Source organism: Aphelocoma coerulescens, chromosome 1A, assembly GCF_041296385.1.
Source record: "Aphelocoma coerulescens isolate FSJ_1873_10779 chromosome 1A, UR_Acoe_1.0, whole genome shotgun sequence".
Taxonomy (NCBI): Eukaryota; Metazoa; Chordata; class Aves; order Passeriformes; family Corvidae; genus Aphelocoma; species Aphelocoma coerulescens.
The window spans coordinates 27,969,410-27,987,909 of NC_091014.1; the positions used below are offsets into that span (position 1 = coordinate 27,969,410).

General features: G+C 39.3%; 1 protein-coding gene across 1 annotated transcript in view; it reads right to left on the reverse strand.

The window, feature by feature from the left end:
* The window catches only part of ZNF277 (zinc finger protein 277), a 46,193-nt gene that overhangs the window by 20,058 nt on the left and 7,635 nt on the right, over positions 1-18,500 (reverse strand). Inside the window, exons 2-4 of the mRNA XM_068997396.1 lie at positions 6,065-6,263; positions 2,811-2,899; positions 985-1,067 (exon numbers count right to left, since the gene is read on the reverse strand). Of these exons, the coding sequence (XP_068853497.1) occupies positions 985-1,067; positions 2,811-2,899; positions 6,065-6,263 (371 nt within the window). The remainder of the gene's footprint in view (positions 1-984; positions 1,068-2,810; positions 2,900-6,064; positions 6,264-18,500) is intronic.

Consider the following 18,500-nt stretch of genomic DNA (forward strand, 5'->3'; position numbering starts at 1 on the left):
CCTTCTGTAAAAACGGAGGATACAATTCCGATATTGGAAACAGTGATAATCGCAAACTATTTCACACCATGATAAGAATGCATATCTCTTTCTTCTCTAATTTAATTACTCTGTAAACAAAACCAGCACTTGCTTTGGGCTAAATTCTCCTAACATGAGGAGACTGTCAACAAGGCTACTATGTACCATATAACATTAATTTCTAAATTAGCCCAACAGCAAAAACCAGAGTCCAGATATGATTTCAAACAAGAAAACAGAAAAAACCAGGTCGACAACCTGGACTAAGACTCCTGGAAGCTGGTCAGCATGAGTTTAACTTGAAGGACCATCCGTTCAGAAGTGACAATGCCTAGAAGTTCTCGAGTCCAAAGTACTAGGTTGCCATCACCAGGCAAGAAGAATCGAGTGGTTCTTGTGGACTTGAGAGCTGGCATTTCTTGTCCTTTACATCGCATAGAAGCAATACTGGCCAGCCCTCCTCACACACACACCACGGTGCTTGTGAGTATGAGACTGTGAATTAATGAAATGTAAGAAAGAGAGTGCAAATGCACAAAAACAACTTGCTCAAAGATTTTGTAGATAAGTATCACTTTCCCTGCTCACAGTATCGCACACCAAGTTTTATTTTGCTTTTATTTTATTTTAACTTCCCTAGATGTATATTATTACATGAAAGATAGTGTGTCAACCTTGCAGATCCTTGCAAGAAGAAAAATGTTCAGCACATACAGCCTTTTTCAGTGGGCTGGGCGTATTTTCCACTTGTGTGGAACACTGACATACAACGTGTAAATTTATCCCAAGGAAAAATCTATAAACATGGGATTAGTGCAGCAGCTAGGGAAATGAACTTAAAAAGAAATTCATAATTTTGCCATCTAGCAAACAATGCTTTAATTTTAAAATGCCTAGTAAGTTACCATATATTACTCTATTGGAGTGTTTACCTTTAAATATGAAATAACAGTAATTTCTTACCAGTTTCTTTTGCTGAAGCTGTTCTCTAAGTAATCTGTCTTCTGGTAAAGCATCACATAAAAGAAAATAATTGTCCTGCTCCTCTGTCAAGAGAGTAGAAAGTGTAAGGAATGGGAAGTTGCAGCTGCTTTGAATATTTCTAGCACATAATTTGCTAAGTCCTTGGAATATGTTAACAGTGTAAAAATATGATTTTTAATCTATAAAAGTTCCTTTAATTTCATAATTTAATGAAACATGTTTAAATATTTGTGCATATTTATATTGGAGTTTGAAGGCAAAAGTCTTGCATAGCTTTTCTCCACTACCAGCTTTATTCATTTCCATGACAGTTCTTCTGGACACATAAAATAATTACCATTTATATTGGTTACAGATTAAAGTCAGCATGAAAGAAACATGAAATCACCTTTCATTTTATCTTATCAGTTATTTCCCTAAGCAATTGTCAGTTTTCACTAGCTATCATAATTTGGTTTCTCCTCCCCATGCTCTGACCTATCAGATTACCTTTTACCATCAGGTATTTTTCCACCTGTGAGTATACACAACTGTTTAGTACCATACATTGAGACTTGCCTAATTTACATTTCTACGTATATGTTTTACACATATTTTATCTTTAGTAACCTTTTTACTATTTATGGTCATATCCAATTGAAGAAGGCAACAAATTTTATTCAGAGGAATTAAGATTACTCAGCATGCAGGAAAATACAAGAGATAATGGGCTGAGATAAGAACAATTTTCTGGAGAGGGAGAGAGGGGGTGGGGAGGGAGGGAAGGAGGGAGGGAGGGAGAAGGAGAGTGAGAGAGAGAGAGAGAAGGTTCATTGATACTTCCTAATTCTGGTATTCAGGTGCTTGATTTGCAGTTTCCAAACAGTGGTAAACATTAAAATTTCAGAAGCAAAAACGTACATATGTAAGAGAAACAGAATTATGATTTTTGGGGTGATTTTCATGTTTTCCAGGGCTATTTTTCCTAAAATTATTTTGAATAATTAAAAAAATTACTTTCATCTGTTTTGTACTCAGTTTTCACCTTCTAACTATCTCTGACACCAGCAGTATGCATTGTTTCCTCTCTTTTAAAATCTCCATTGATAATTAAAGATGCAGAAAAGCCCTAAAGCTCTTATCTATTTCAGGTAAACTGTGTTCTATTGGAAAAGGAAAGCCAGAGTAATGCATCAGCTACTTCTGAGAAAAACACTTCCTTCACACGGTCAACACTGTCCCTCTGATGGAATGTGCCACCATACCAATGCAGCAGAACAGTGAACTATGGCTTCAGTCTTGTGCTGGAGCCCAGAAAATCGCAGAATTGTACTGCTCTGTGAAGATAATGTTCCCTGCCACCCTTGGGGCAGTGAGCACTGTGGCAGGGGAAAGGAAGGGGTGTTGTGGCCCTGATGTCCAAGAAGAATTCGCAGCATCAGTGCAGGTGGTGGACAGGGTGAAGTTAGAAAAGGCAGCTCACTGGGAATGGTTTCTCAACATTTTGGAAGGACCATCACCAATTATTTATTTATGTGGTGGGTACTGACACCTCCCCAGACACGATGTGAGCAGCTCTGCTTCCAGGCCTTGATTTGCAACGGGCCCCAGTTCACAGCGCATTTAAGCATGTATTAAGCTCATCCTCACTCAGCCCAGTGCCGTAATCCCTGGAAAAGGTAAGTTTAAATATGTGCTTAAGAGTTAAACATTACTTCTGTGGTTTTCTGACCTAGTGTCAGACACACTTAGCTGATCAAAGCAGCAGAATATGCCAGAAATTATCACGTGATCTGCCCATCAGAGTAAGCAAGCAGCATACGTACCTAATGGAGCTTTTGAATTTGTTCTTATCACACTACAAAAGTCTGTGATAGGCTGTTCTGCAAACCTCCTCTTCCAGTGCAAGATGTAGCTTTAAAAATAAGGGGGAGATGATTACTGAAAAAGGAAACACCAAAAAACTTTTAATAAACAATTGATCAGCTCTTGTTTTTTTCGTGCTCTAAATTCTTAAGTGGTTTTCTTTCTTTGTTTACCTCCTGTGTCCATTCTTTCTTCCTTCGTATTAGTTTTCAATTTTATGAAATTAATTCAGTTTCACTTAAACTGGGTTTAACCATGCTGTCAAAGTTAAGAACTCAATAAGCAGATTTGCACCAAGCTTTGCATAAACACTGTGACCTATTCACATCTTCAGACAAAAGTGACACTCAGATGCATCTTTACTGAAAAGATTTATTAGAGAGCATCCTCAAATTCCCAAAATGTTGTGCTCTGTGTTCTGCAAGATGCAGTCAGGAAGCTGAAACTCAGTAAAAACACCAGCTTGACAAAAGTGAGGTTTTGGCAGATCTCCTGTGGAGTTACAATGAAAGCTGTAGCTTGGCAGACAACTGGAAAGACAGAAAAATGAAGTCCCTAAACACCTGGGGATAAGATAGCAGACAGAATAAGAAAAGCCCTAAACACATTTTGAAGGTTTAACCCATCAACTACCATTGTTTAAAAACATTCTGTACTATCTTTGTTGGTATTACAGCTGCATCAACAGAACCCAACTGAGATTAGATTTTCACTGAACTAGGAAGCTGTCTAACTGTCTAACCAAGAAGAAATCATCACTTCATTTATATGATGATGGGAACCAAGCAATTCTTGTGCTATTTATTCAGAATTTTACTACAAAATATAATCTGAACATGCTTAAGTGCTTGCTTATATTTATACTCATGTATGATATAAGTCATGTGAGAGTTGGTAAGGTAAAGGCTATTCAATGATTGCTTCTTATTATGTGCCATCAATATAAGAAAAGAATAATTAAAAAATCAGATATTATTATGAGAGCATTTTTAAATAGCTGCAGCTTTTAATACTTGTGCAATCTGTAAGTTTACTTGCCACAGCTATCACATCCCATAGTGGCTCACACTTCCTCTACCCTCTCACCTAGTATATTTAAGGACTTCAACTGCAGCAGCCAAGGAACCAGCACATCTTTCTTTCTGCTAACTCTGACATGGAGAGGACTAACCTCTGGTGCAGCAGACAGCTGAGCACAGTGAAGCCAGCACGTGTGGCTGAGGCTCACTCAGCAGCATCACCAGATGTCAGTAAGCAAGAGGTGACTCTTTAGTCATTCCCCTGCCTACTCCACTGCTGGTAATGCCCATTGGAAAAGTTGCTACACAGAACTGCAATTCTTCCAGATTAAGTCATCCTTGAGCTTTTAGGACATAAATGTGCAAATGAAGAGATTTCAAGAGCTCATTTAATAAATGTCTGTCCCTTGCACTGAGAGAAATGAACACTAGCACAAACTCACCTGCCCATAACTGTTTGTGTCACAGAAGTCACAGTTAAGGGATTTCGTATCATAAGACTTAACCCAAATAATCAACGACCAGATAAAACCAATGCCTTGTCATACTTCCAGGGAGACAGAATGAGTGATCATGTTGAGTCATGAAGCAGAAACTTATTCCCCTTATCTCTTCCCTCTGCCCTTATGCCAAATTATCTTTATTCTTCAAAGTTAAAAAAAAAAAAAGAAAAGAAAAAAGTTTTCCACTAGCACTGGTCTTTTCTGGATTATCCCTTTCTTGCAGTTCTGTCAAGAAATGTATTCCTAAGACTGGCTGTAACTCATTGCTAAGTATAAAAATAATACCATCTTTTCAGAGTTGATCCCCATATTTTCCACTCCTCAGTTCAACACTTCAGAATATACTCTCTTTTTTGTGCATAGTTTTAGACTATTTTACTAATACAGCAAATCAGAGAAAGCACACTTCAGAGTAACAACTCCATCATTTCACATCCTGGGGCCACTTTCTATAAGATTTGGCTACCTTCCAATTGCATTAGCAGCAAAAAGAATCCAAATGGGCACTTTCTGAAGTGGTGATTTTAAAATACATTTCTATTAATGCAAAATAATTCCCCCAAGCACACTTAAACTGGCGGTCCATGACTGAGCAGCTCTGATTCCTTTATTTACCTGAAGACACCAGTACTATCTCCAAAGAACAGTACATTCTCCTTCTGCCTGCCCTCAGCAGAAAAGCAAACAAAAACTACCATCAGTTTTCAATTTTAAGCAATGTTAAGATCAGACATCTGATTAAGGATTTACATGGCTTACATTTCTCTTCCTGAATTATATTGGGTTTTTTTTGGTTTTTTTTTTTTTTTTTTGAGTCTTGATAGACACAAAGTCCTGGCTTTGACTGAGTAACTAGTAACAGAAGACCTACCAGAAAATTCAGTTGAGAAATTATCCATCTAACACTTAAACACTACAGAAGAACTATCTACAGACTGGCAGGTACTGTCTAGCCTTCCTCCTGGCTCATACATTACTGTGGAAAGCAAAATACCAAGCAAGTACCTCGTCTCTGAAGCTACAAGCCAGCTGGGGCTATGCCAGCTACTGGAGGAAGTTAAGAGAGAGAAAGCCAAATGTGACCCTGGTGAGATGATCAATGACACAGCTGTAGAAAGAGTCACAGTTGTATGCAGATCACAGTACTGTAAAGCACAGTTAAGGATTAAATGTGATTTTGATGGGGGAATACTGTCAGCCTTAAAATAGCACAAACAAATTTCATCCCAGAATGTGAGAAATCCTGTACTGAGCAGCTTCTGCGTGCAATACACAGCTTTAGGACATTGTACAGGGGTAGAAATAGTCTTGCGCTACACAAATAAAATCTAAAAAAGATTAGGAGAGCTGATTGTCTGGAATAGGCTTTACTAAAAACCAGCTTTCTAGTTTGCACACAACTTGTTGATTAGTGACAGGACCTGTGAAGACTCTAGGATATATCAAAAAAAGTCAAACACAGGAAAAGCCATGTATTCTAAAACTGAGCTCATTAGTCGCAGCAACATATAGGGACTGAGGAGAGGGAAGGGAATAGGAAAACAACCTTACAGTCTGGCAGCAAATTGCTCATAAGAAAATTTAACAGAAGTCCTCCCACAACATCTTTTAAAAAAGATGATCTCTACTTTTCCAAAGCTTTCCATAACATCTGCAGACATACACATTCATTTTAAATTATATAACCCTTACCTTCTAAAATCTGCAACCAGTTTCACATCTGCTATGACGAGCTTGTGTTCAATGATCATGTGCTTCAGGAGCTGGTTTTGTTCTGCTAAGACATAGCATTCTTTGCAGAAAATACAAGGCACATAGGGAGAACTTTCTACTGCATCAACACCACCTGGACTTTCTGGCAGAGACAGAGGCTCCAAAATACACTCGGTATCTAAAATAAATAAAAATAATAATTAATTTTGACTAGGTAAATAAATGTACATCTCCTGAAGTACTTTTGGGTAGTACATGTAAAACCTGTTTGAGTCTCGGTTTTGTTGCATGGATCACTTCAGGAGCAAGAAGCTTGGAAGAGGGTTGACTGCATTGTTTCCAAGGACAGTGGGAAGTTAGCACACGACAGTTCTCAGGTATCTGTCCCAAATGAAACTCCTAGCTGACACCAAGTCAGTCACACACAAGTGCTCTGCTTACTACTAAAGTTTTATGATGAGAAACCTATTTTTCTTCCTCTCACTATCTAGTCTACCTGTTGATATGAATGAAGCTACTCTCTGTGGCTCCCTGAGCCACATTGCTCAGAGCATCAGGAGGGATTTAAACTGTATAGCACAAACTGGTTTGCATGTTAATTTTCCTAATTATACTTTTATTTATTGCAGAATACTTTCATAATTTTCTGACTGACTCTTGAAGATGCGCATTTGTCTTGCCTTTTTTTTCCCCATTAGCATGTGATTTACTGCTCTATTGATGCCTTAGGTTTTAACTTTTACATTTTTCAAATCCTGTCCTGCCTCGTGTGAAACCTGCCTAGTTTCTTGTGGCCTGTTAGCAGCTGTCCTCTCATGCTGGTTAGACATAACAAGCCTCTCCAAGCTTGATCTCCTAGGACACCCAGACTGTCCTAAGCCCAAAATGTGTAAACTAAGAGGAGGGCAAACTTGGGGTAGTTACATCATTAACTGAAGTTTTAATTGGAAAATTAACCCTGATATGCAGATGAACCAAACTTATAAAAGTGTGAAGAACTTGTGACCTGGGGTCCATCTTGGGTGTAACCTTTAGCCTGCCCAGGATGTGCCTTTGAAGGCCCTTCAAATAAATACCTATCTTTATTGCCTTATTCTTGTCTCATGTCTGCATTTAGGTGGCCATCTCAGGCATCACTATGACAAAAGACTATCCTTGATAAAGATTACTGCCACACAGAAGCTTATGCCCACCAGAACCCTTTCCAGCTGTATAGATGTTGAGGAAGGGGCAGCCATGCTCCATGTGGAAAGGTCAATGGCCCATGTTTGCACTATTCTGTACCAGTCAGACACAGGTTGCTCAAGCGACAGCACACAGAGGTGAGTCACTCCCACATGTTGTCCTGGGGTTATATGTGTGTGTTCCCCATTTAAACACCACTGGTCTAAATTCATAAGCTCTTCCATAGGCATAAATTAGTGTAATTCATTAAGAAACACTGTTTGACCAAGGGAGTTCAACAGTTGGCCCCATTAGCCTAACCAAATTCCAGCTGTCCAGAAAGAAACTGTGGTGTTTATTTTCCAAATTAATCATACCTCAGTCTTGGGTTAGGGTTTATCTTGGAAGCAAATGCCAATTTCAACACTTATCTTCAATTTTAGCTACGTCAATTTTGGATAGCAAAAAGTAAACAGAAAAAAGCTCCCCATGTTCCTACCCTCTTGAGTCTGAACACTGAAAACATGGGTCTCCTGGACTCTTGTACTATGAAGTTAGTTTGTGCAGCAAGGGAATAAACTCTGTGTCTCTGGATTCCTGCAGTGACGTGAACACCTCTGTAGAAAAATGAAATTTCACAGAATCACAGAATGGATGAAATTGGAAGGGACCTCTGGAGGTCATCTGGTCAAGCACTCTCAAGCAGGACCACCTAGAGCTGCTTGCTCAAGACTATATCCAAATGGTTTCAACTCCATAACCTCCTTGGTGCCAGTGCTCAGACACCCTCACAGTGCAAAACCATTTCCTGATACTCAGAGGGAACTTCCTGGGCATCAGCTTCCAAAGACATCTAAGCACTGTGGAAAGATGGCAGCACACAGAGCACGGTATTACCTGTCTTTATTAAACTGCAGAAATTGTTCCATTTTGTTCTATTTTAAGAACAGCAGTGGCTACACTATGTGCTAGAGCAATCCTTACAAAAGGGTCAAATCTCCCAAGCAAAGTTGATAGTACCTGCAAGAGTTCAGCTTTGTCCATTCTTACAGTCAGTAGTGTTGCTGAAGAAGCATTAAACTATGTTTACTGAGAAAAGTAGAACTTAATTTCCTTTGCAATTGCTGATGCCAAGTGAACTAAGAAGATACTCTGTCAGCCAGTTCAACTGTACCCAGTAAGCAGCAACACTACTTTTTGTTCATTTTTGGTATAGGTCTCTTGCAATGGCCTATTTAAACATTTAGAAACCCAAATAAGTAAGTGCCTATCTGCCTCAAGAACTCAACTTTCAACAGATAGGTGTGTATGGAAGGAACTGGTACTCAACTTTGACAAGGAACCAGTACAGTTATTTAGTAAGGATACTGTGAACAGCAACCACTTGGGCTGGAAAAACAGAACTGCTAAGTCTTTAACTGTAGTCATGAGCTGCTGAAAGGAATAAACAGGGGTGAAGAATTTTTTTGCTGCCCAAACAGAGTAGCTAATACTAAAAGAGAGTAACTTCAGGCTACTGGAGCAGTTTGGCAACTGCAGAAGCTTATGCAATTTCTTTCGAAGGCACTTAAAAGAGGAGGCGAACGAAAAAAGAATCCATGTAAATATCTTTTTACTTATCTGCTACAAAAAACACTGAACAAGAGAATAAATGCAGAGAGCTGAACAAATGCACAGCCTTCAGCGTAGCACTTACTGGACTAATGTAGCACAAACCTCAAAACAGTACAAATAAATCTAGGCATAATATTGAAATCTCTGCAAAAGCAGCTAATTTTGTTTCTGTATTTGGAGCAGAGTGGCCACAGGTACTGAATAAAAGCTGTTAACTATAGCACAGCTCAGGGCTAACGGGGAAATAAAAACACTCAGATGCATTCTCAGACTCCAAGACTCCCACATGCAGAGACACTTGAAAATGAGGGAAAAGCAACAAGCTTTTCTCTTAGAATCTACTGCAACAAGAATGACTTCACAGGGACAGACTAAACACTCCCCTAGTGCATGTGCCCTGGCTGACAAGGGCAAGAAGCAATTACCTAGGAATGGTATAAAAATAGGGCAAACAGATCACACAAATAGAGTAGTCTTCCAGAAGTCTGAGTGTGGATAGTTTAAGTCCAAGTCTATACGAGCCCCTCAGTTAAGAAGCTTATTTTTTTCTCCATCAACTTATTTCTGTACTATTTGAAATTGTTGGTCTTTTAACACCTACAAAAACTTGCAGCAACTTTTCATGTTTTCATAACGGTCCTTTATTCCTTGATGTCCTGGTTCAACTCTTGGCTAGTTCTACTCTACCCTTCATGTCCTAAGAGGTAGCCTCAAAATGTCCAAGAGTGGAAGAAAATATGTTTCTAAATCAGCACAGGATTTTTTTTTCAATCTCTCCTCTATTTACTTTTTATTTCTGGTATTTCACTTGCTTTTAGGATCGTTGAATCAACCACTGAATTCTCTTCAATGATTCAAAGTCTCGTAAGTTGTGAATTGGGGGTTAGTCAAGACAGTGGTCATATTCTTTGTGTGTTCTCTCCTGTGTGTTACTCTGCATTTGTTAACATTGAATTGCACTTCTTTTTGGTACAGTTTGCTCAAATAACATGAGATTTCCTGCAATGCTTCAGTTGGCCCTCCTACTTTACCACTTGGGAAAAAAAAATGTGTATTAACAGCAAAATTCATCACCCTTCTTATTTGTGTCTGTGATGAACAGCACAGGACTCCTGAGACTCCCTACGAGAGGACCTCCCTACAGGACCCATCCATTAAATTTTGGATTAATACTGTTGTTGCCCCTGAGTTTTTCTCCTGTGCCCAATAGAAAAGCAGTATGACTGTTATGCGAACAGATATCCCAAAGGCTTCACAGAAAACCCTCCGAACTCAGAACTAAAAAAACCCCTCTCAATCACAGAACTAGCAGCTGACACCATGTTGTTCAACCTTTAACAGGACAGATAAAACTATGGTTTTTAACAGCTAATTCAGATTAGTAGAAAGAAGAGAACAGAGGAATATATTCTTTGAAAACTAAAACTAAGAAGTATACCAAGCTCTTCAGGGGAAAGTAAAATAAATACTTTGAAGATATTTGACAATGAGATGGTATAGAAAACAATTTGCTTTCAAGACTAGAATAAGCACTGTTTTTTGTTATAAGCACCCACAGGACACCCAGTAAAATGATTTCTGATCCCTGCACAGGGACTGTACATACCATCACAACAGTGGGGAAAAAAAAGTAAATAAAAAAAAGAACTGCCTGTTATAAAAATTATATGGCTTTATTTATTTTAAGAATTGTTATAATATAGACTAGTTAATCTTTACAGCTAGGGAAGCAACAAGATGAAAATGGACTAATTTTCCTTACTAGAACATTTTTACTTTTGAATGCAATCATTCTCATCTTCAAACCAATGTTCATTTGCACAATTAAGTAAACGTTACACCCACACAGTTATAACACAGACTACAGCAGAACAGGCAATGTACTACACCTGCACAATCACACATGCAATTATCACAAAGCAATATGCCATGCAATTTTATGGCCAATACAATAGCTATTATTATCAGAAAGAAAAGGAAGGAAAGATTTGGCCTTTGAATGGGAGTTTTGAAAGGCAAGGTCCTCAAGAGATGGTTTAGCCAGTGTAACCAGTTGCTTCCACCAAGAAGCACAGAGATGTCTCACTATTCTGTCTTTCTCCACCTTATCCTACCACTCCTAATCATATACCATTGCCCTTCTGCTTGTGCTGGCTCCCAGGCTTGCCAAATCCTACGATGAGTCAAGTCAACTGTTTACCAGAAAGAACTATTCATTCCTTTCTTTTTGCTCTATATAATGTTGAAAATGCTCACACAAGAGTCCACCAGGGGCAAGAGCAAACTAAGGAGTGCACGGTGAGAAGCAATAAGGTGAAATGGAACCTTCCTCTCAGCTTCCTCCTCTCTTCTCAGCTGTACAGCCTCAGCTGTCTCATACAATTTTAGCATAAGCCTGCCACAGTGTGCAAGGTTTCTTCAAAGGCATTACACACAAAGGAAAGGAAACCACTACGATTTTATCACTGCTCCCTAACAAGGACACTCAGCACTGGCTTCAGTTTGCAGAATCCACTGTTGCCAGCATGGGCACACCTAAAACACTAAATGCAGTGTGGAGCTCTTGTGCTCAATACTACTTGGTTTGCAGGTCTGAACTACCTGCTCTGACTAGCTGTAGTGGTTTGGTCCAAAATACTCATTACTGTTTACCTTCTGTGAGATAAGAATTAGGAGAAATGCAAAGCAGGCACCAAACTTGAAAGAATATAAAGAAGTTTATTAACAGAACTAAAAGAAGAAAAAAAAGATTATACCACACCTTCAGAACTATTCTCCTCCCCCCACCTTTCTCCCTTCTCCCACTGACAATGTAAAAAGACAACCCTTGAGATGTTCAGTCTGTTTACTACTTCCATAATAACCTTCTTCAGTCCATTTAGGAAGAGGAGTCTCTCTTGCCCATGCTATGGAGGAGTTATCACAACAAGACAGCCGCCCAGGTTGGTTCTCTGCTTGCATCATGTGTGAGTCCCTTCCCCCCGACTTGCAGCTTTTCCCACAACTGCTTTTGAGGGTCCACTCTTGAGTTACTGGGGTAAAATTTTAAGGTTGAGCCGTTCAGAAATAAAAGCTCTCTTCACCCATCTCTGGGAGCATTTCATCTCTAAGAAGAGAGGCCCTTCTCCTTCCCTGGGAGCAAAGGGTCTTCCTCATCTTCATCTTTAGGACTATCTCTGGGAGCATCTCTAGGAACTGAGATCTCCTCCTTTTTCCATTTAGAGCAAAAGTCCTCATTGCTTCCATCTCTCCCTGTTCAAACTTCTCATGAAATTACAGCTGTTTCAGCATCTGCCTATCTCAGAGCAGGTGCTTTGGCTAACAAGCACGAGTTGAACACTCCACCCCCCATGCCTTCATGAAATTACAACGGGTACTCTGATATATCATAGCTTTACAACAGAATTTCAGCTTTAAGAATCTCCTTTCTCCTCCCTCAGGTTTTCAGCTCTTCACAGCACTAAAAGGGTTAATCTCACCAGGCCTTGCAGCTGGAATGTCGCTTATCGCTGTTGCTCGCATGATCTTTGCCGGACAGTGGTGCAGCTTTTGGCTGAATCTTGGCTGCACTGGAGAGGGGGAGCCGAGCCGCTCCGCTGCCCACAGCAGGGCTGTGGGGGGGTTCCGCGGGTGGAACAGGCCCATTGGCTCCAGGATGGCCGTGGCCTGCTGCCCCGCCCCCCCCCACGGGCCCCGCAGCCACCTGTCCCAGCGCCGGAAACGAGAGAGAGCTTGGGGGGGGAGTTTGTCTATTCTTAAGTGTGGATCACAGAGGTGGTCACAATTTTAAGTGGCTCAAAGAATTGTCCATATTCAAACTGGACAGCTGATAGGTTCTGTCAGGTCACAGAGGAAGCTGTAAGCACCCCTTAGCAAGGACATCCCTTCCGGGACTATGCTTGCTAACCCATGACACTAGCTCGGGGGACAAACTGAACACTGCTGCATAAATTACATTCTCTAACTAGAAAGTGGAGGTATTTGGGTTCAGATAAATGAAGTAACTTCACTGTTATAACTCTTCACTCCTTCATTCCTTCACTCAGGTTCACCTGATGTGCAACCTGCAGCCGTGCCTCGAGCACCAGAGCTCAGGGAACAGCAGACTCTGCAAGCAGGCAACCAGCAAGCTGAGGGCGGAACTCCCTAAACTAGTCTGCAGGGAATGCTGAGGACAGGGGCATTCACATCCTTCTTTTTGAAGCTTTGCCACTGGATAAAAAGGAATGAGAGTCACAAGACCAAAGGAAAAGGACCTAAGTCCAAAACCAAAGGTTTTTAACTAGGGAAGATTTAAAATAGATTAATCAATTTATTATTAAATGAAGAATACTCTGAAAATTCAAGACTTTGCAAAGTCTGAGAACTGAAATGATGAAAAAGGAATTAATACAAATTTGCTTAAGATATATTTACAGGTTTCCTGTCATTTTTTGTAGTCTCTGGCACAGCAACAAGGCCTCAGGCTGAAGACTTTACAATGTAAATATAGACATGAAGAGTATATATTTATAAGCCCACTGTTGGTAACACAAGGATAATGAAACAAAATAAGAACATCTGCTGGAATGTTAAGTGTCTTTCTAATTAATCCAATAGTTGAATGGATCAATTAATTACCAACAAATCTGGTTTATTATCTCATTAATACAGCTGGTTAATATTATGAGGAGATTAGCACAAGAACTTGAAATGATCCTAAAACAAAAATGAACACAACAAAGACATACTGGTGAATACAGGAGTCCAAATAATGAGCAAAAGACAGGTTTTTAGACATGCAAAGAACAAAGGGGAGAAAGAATGACAGGAAAACAAAAGACACCTAGCAAACCTGGCACTCCACACTAACAGCCCAACAGATGCCGAATGGAAAACAAAAAGGCTGAGCACCCTCCCCCGAGTTCTCAATGATTACATAGCAAAACCATGTAGTTATCAAAATGACCAAACCCCCACAGAGAGTACACTGGGGAACCAAGCTGTATTCCTATAGGTAACTGCACAAAACAGTGCTGCACTGAAAAATCTTTAGGAAATGAGTAGTTTTAAAAGCTCTGTCTTGGAATCAATTGTTTCTGAGCTGATGAAAGAGTATCGAGAAGGCTCGGCTTGACACTCGGAATACACACATGACAGCTTCCCTGTTTTGCAGCCTTGGCACTGCAGCATCTATTTGTTGGCACAGCAGCATTCCCTAATTTGTGGTCATATTCTTGGAAGCAATTTTATACTGATTACAGGATTTTTCCTTTGTTTTCCAGAGTGCAAAAGATGGGTGACTAATGACTTGCCAAATAAACAGACTTCAAAGCCAAAACTCAGAATAATGAAAATAAAACACTGTGCAATGGTCCTCACCAATACTACATGCAAATATATTTCCTAGTGAAAGAAGAATCAATGTACATAATCATGTCCTACCTTGATATATTGAAGCCCTCAAGTACTTCTATTAAGTTGAATTAAGACTGTGTTCATGAGGAATTATTTAGCTACTATTTCTGCTTGTTAACACACTATGAATGATATTTAGTTAAAATGTCCATGTGCTCTAGGGGACAACACATCGTGTAGCTTCCCCCAAGATCAATCAGTCTCAACCCTGCCTGTTTTTTCATTGAATGCAAATGAGCACTTCAAAAGAATACTTAATCCTATGGCTAAAGCTCGTCGGTTTTACAGAAACTGTACATATTCTGTAGCATTTGCTGAATAGGAATATGAGAATTTTATTCCAGTCAAATGGCAGCTTTAAGAAAAGCTGTAAGTTACCGAATCCTAATAACTCAGGACAGAGTTTCTACAGAGCAGGTGTCTGCTGGGAGCTGGAACTAACAGAAATACAACTGTGCTTAATAGCCATATTTAACAGGGCTGCTCTGTCGGGGAGCTTAGGATGTTGCAGTTTCATTAGCATTAACAAGTGTTGCTATGGGTACCGCAGCACAGGCATCAGAACACAACTGAATAGGACTGGGAAAGTGATTAATAAAAATGTGAAGTGCTGGAATTTTAATAAAACAAAACCGATGTGCTTGCCATTAAGATCATGTTTAAATTATAGACTACATTATTGCCCAGTTCAGCAGCAGATACATGCCACTGCTTGTTGTCTTTCTGCTCGAGCCCAGACAAACCCCCACATCTGTAAGGACCAGAGCAAACCTACTGTTTTCACACAGAGAGGGACATACGTGCCCCCCCCCACACTAATGAAAGTGACCCTAATAAGTATTCATAACAATATTTAAGTGCTGATGTTAATATGCAATTTATAAATATTTAACACACTACAGCAGGTTCTATTGCAAGCTCAGAACCATATAATGCCTCATTCCTGGGTAAATGACACAGACTTATATTAGTGTACTAAATTCAGGGTTTGAAATTTTGGTCACAAATATGAAATAGTATTTATCTACTTCAGAATTATATACTGAACAATTTTATTATACTTTTTAGAGCTTCTCTGATTTCTTATGACTTCTGTTTAACAAAATTTCTGTTTACCTTTTCTTGTTTAGTGTGATCATGTGACTTGGTAGACATAGAGAGCTGAGATCCATATTATGTACTAAAATAAGGGATTAGAAGCAATGATTAAACCCTAGACTATAATCTGGAAAGATTAACAGAGTAATTATGTAGCCTGAAACTCAGAATGTTGAGTTACAAAGAAGAGGAAGAAAATATCCAACAGAAGAATTTCAAATGGAAGGACAAAAATTACCATCCAGGTTCTTCTTTTGTACTTATCACCAAAATCAATCTGATAAAAATTAGCAGCTTTTCTTCTGTTTAACATGCTATTTAGTACAAAGGCATACCAAAGGCATCATAACAAAGCATAAACAATGCTGTTTAAATTTAAGGTGCAAAGATTGAATTTCTGCTATTTTCACATTAAAACTTCGGGGGGGGGGGGAGGGGGGAAGTACTTTTTTGTGCCAAGGTGATCTAGACCGTCATTCTGAAACATTAGAAAATACTGGAAAGCACCACAAGTAAAAAAATGTATATGCAAATGTAGTATTTGTGTGTTACCACTGTCACTGTTCTGCTTAACCCTCTGCAAAGAGCAGCAAGCTGGAAATAGACAGTCTTACTTCACATTTACTGCGTCTGTGACCTTAGCTCTCCCAAAAAGAAGGGGTCTTACCAATGTGTTTAATATGGATAGTAATACTTCATTGCTACAATTTATCTTTGCAATGCCTTTAACAAATACTGTACTGAGCCTCGTAACTTTTATGCCAGCATTGCTATGTAAAGCAGGTTAATTACTTTACTCTTCACTTTTTATCATGATCATTTAGTAGTGATCAATAATGCTTTATTACAAGGATTTTCCTTTTCTTGTCACACGTTCTTTTCCTCTAACAGGATTCAATTTCCAAGCACGTTTATCCTTTTGATGTTAAAAGAACTGCCTTGTGGTCTTTTTAAAACAATTGCTTTACACTCTGTAACTAAAGGAAAGGCTGTGTGATTTGCCTTAAAAACATAAAAACCCCGCTTTAGCAGTTCCTGTAAGACACCCTCATGTCATTATGATGGGAATTTCTACCATGCTCCTAACTAAAATGTTTGCATCACAGGGTTTACAACTTTTCCACTAGTACACTTTCCTTGAAAAAGGCAACTATTTGAGAAAAAAAACTACAAATAGTGTGAAACTTTTATTTAAATGTCACTTTAATTTTTTTTCAGACTCATATGAATTACAACTAACCTCAAAATGCATCCTGAGAGGTCTCGTTTCTGGCATCCTTGTGTGTGTGGGTTTCATACTGACAGAACAGGCTGAAATCTCTCTCAGATATTCTGATTGAGCTTCCTGATACACACACAGCCTTCAAGGCTGAATTGTTTAAGTGAATCTTAACGAAGAATCACTACGAGGAAGAGGTCCTGTGATGTTAGAATCTCTGTAGTCTGTTGCTGCTTTCTCAGTGAACTGGAGTTTTTCCAGATGGAGAGTAGCAAAATAAGTTGTTTCTACTTTTAGAATCAAACCTCCATAAACTGGTATTCAAACTGGAAAAAACAGTGACTGAAAAGGAAAGTTCATTATAGTGTGCAGTGATGTGAATCAACATAGTTCAGCCTAACTGATATCATGATTCAGGAAAACAAAGCTTTGATTGTACTTCAAATAACCCACAATTTATACTCTTTACACATAAATTTTTGAAAATTATTTTGAGAAGAAAGTATTTTTAAGTCAGAGCTCAAATACTTATGTCTTATAGAACACAGAGACATCTCACAGCAGGCTATATAAAATTACTTTGAGTGCATTCTGACTTTGTATCAGTTTGAAATAAATATTTTTGTGATACTGGACATTTCTTGTCCTCCATGCATTCATTAAACACATGACACAGATCCTGACTTTCTAAGTATGATATATGCTTACTAACTGATACTGCTAATGCAGCCCGGGGACATGGATGATACAACAGTTGAAATTAATTTCCTCAAGAAACAGAATTAGAATGTGAGAATTAGCGATACAAGTTGTTTATATTTTTCAGGCAGCATTTTGCTGACTGTATAAATTACATGCTGGCTCCTGAACATTAAGTTAGTACAGTAACAACACAGACTACATGTTTTCATCCCATATAAGACAAAATCAAATTAAAACCTCCAGCAGGATGTTTTCTGTTACATACTGGTCTTTAGAGAAAAAGCTCTACCACATTTATTCATGTATTACGGAGTCATAATAAAATTCAGTGCTGGCACTGGTCAAGACAAATGCTAGCAAAATGCTCCTCTGACAGCACTATCACTTAGAACTGCACACATTTGTTTCATAACATTCCTGTTTTTATATTGTGAGACTTGTGCACTTCCACCATGGGACTGGCAGGCCTGACCTGGGGCACATGCCATGAACTTTGGCAGAGGCTCTGGATGGGAGGGTGCTGTGCCAAGCTTCCCTATGCTGCCTACCAGCCCTGTCCTTCCTCTTGCATCTCAGCACAGCTCTGACCCACACAGGAGTCATGCGGCCCCTGATCTCTCTCCAGCTGCTTTGTGCTTTGGCTGGGTTTAGAGATCAGTCTTGGAGCATCTGAACAGGATTTGTCTGGAGTCCAGGTGTATACAAAATGCATCCCAACCCTTAAGAGAAATGCCTGGGTCTAAACCAAGGGGCTGTTTGGTGAGGGAACCTTACATTCACTTCATGTAACCCAAAGCAGAAATGCCAAACAGTCCAGTACAGTCGCAGGGACTGTGGCACCTTTATGTACTGTGCCTGACTATTTGTTCAGGTGAACAGAACCACAACATACCACAAAAAATCATGAGGCTGAAACAGATGGCATGTCAAGTTATAGAGCTTCTATACCAGAGGGATAAAGAGAAGGCATTTAACCTGATACAACTACACAGGTCAAGTAGCTACTCCTCAGGTACAGAGCCACCAAAGACAAATGGGAGGGTGACATCTCAATGAGCAAGAATCAAACAGAAACAGCTGGGCCATTTCACACAGGTCACTGCCTGTGAGTCATAAAAATCAGAGAAAAATATACAAATTTTTTTTAAAAAGACCATTTGGAAGACATGGTCGAGTGAAAACATAAGGCAAAAAAATCAAAAGGGAAGTTTCAAGAAACAC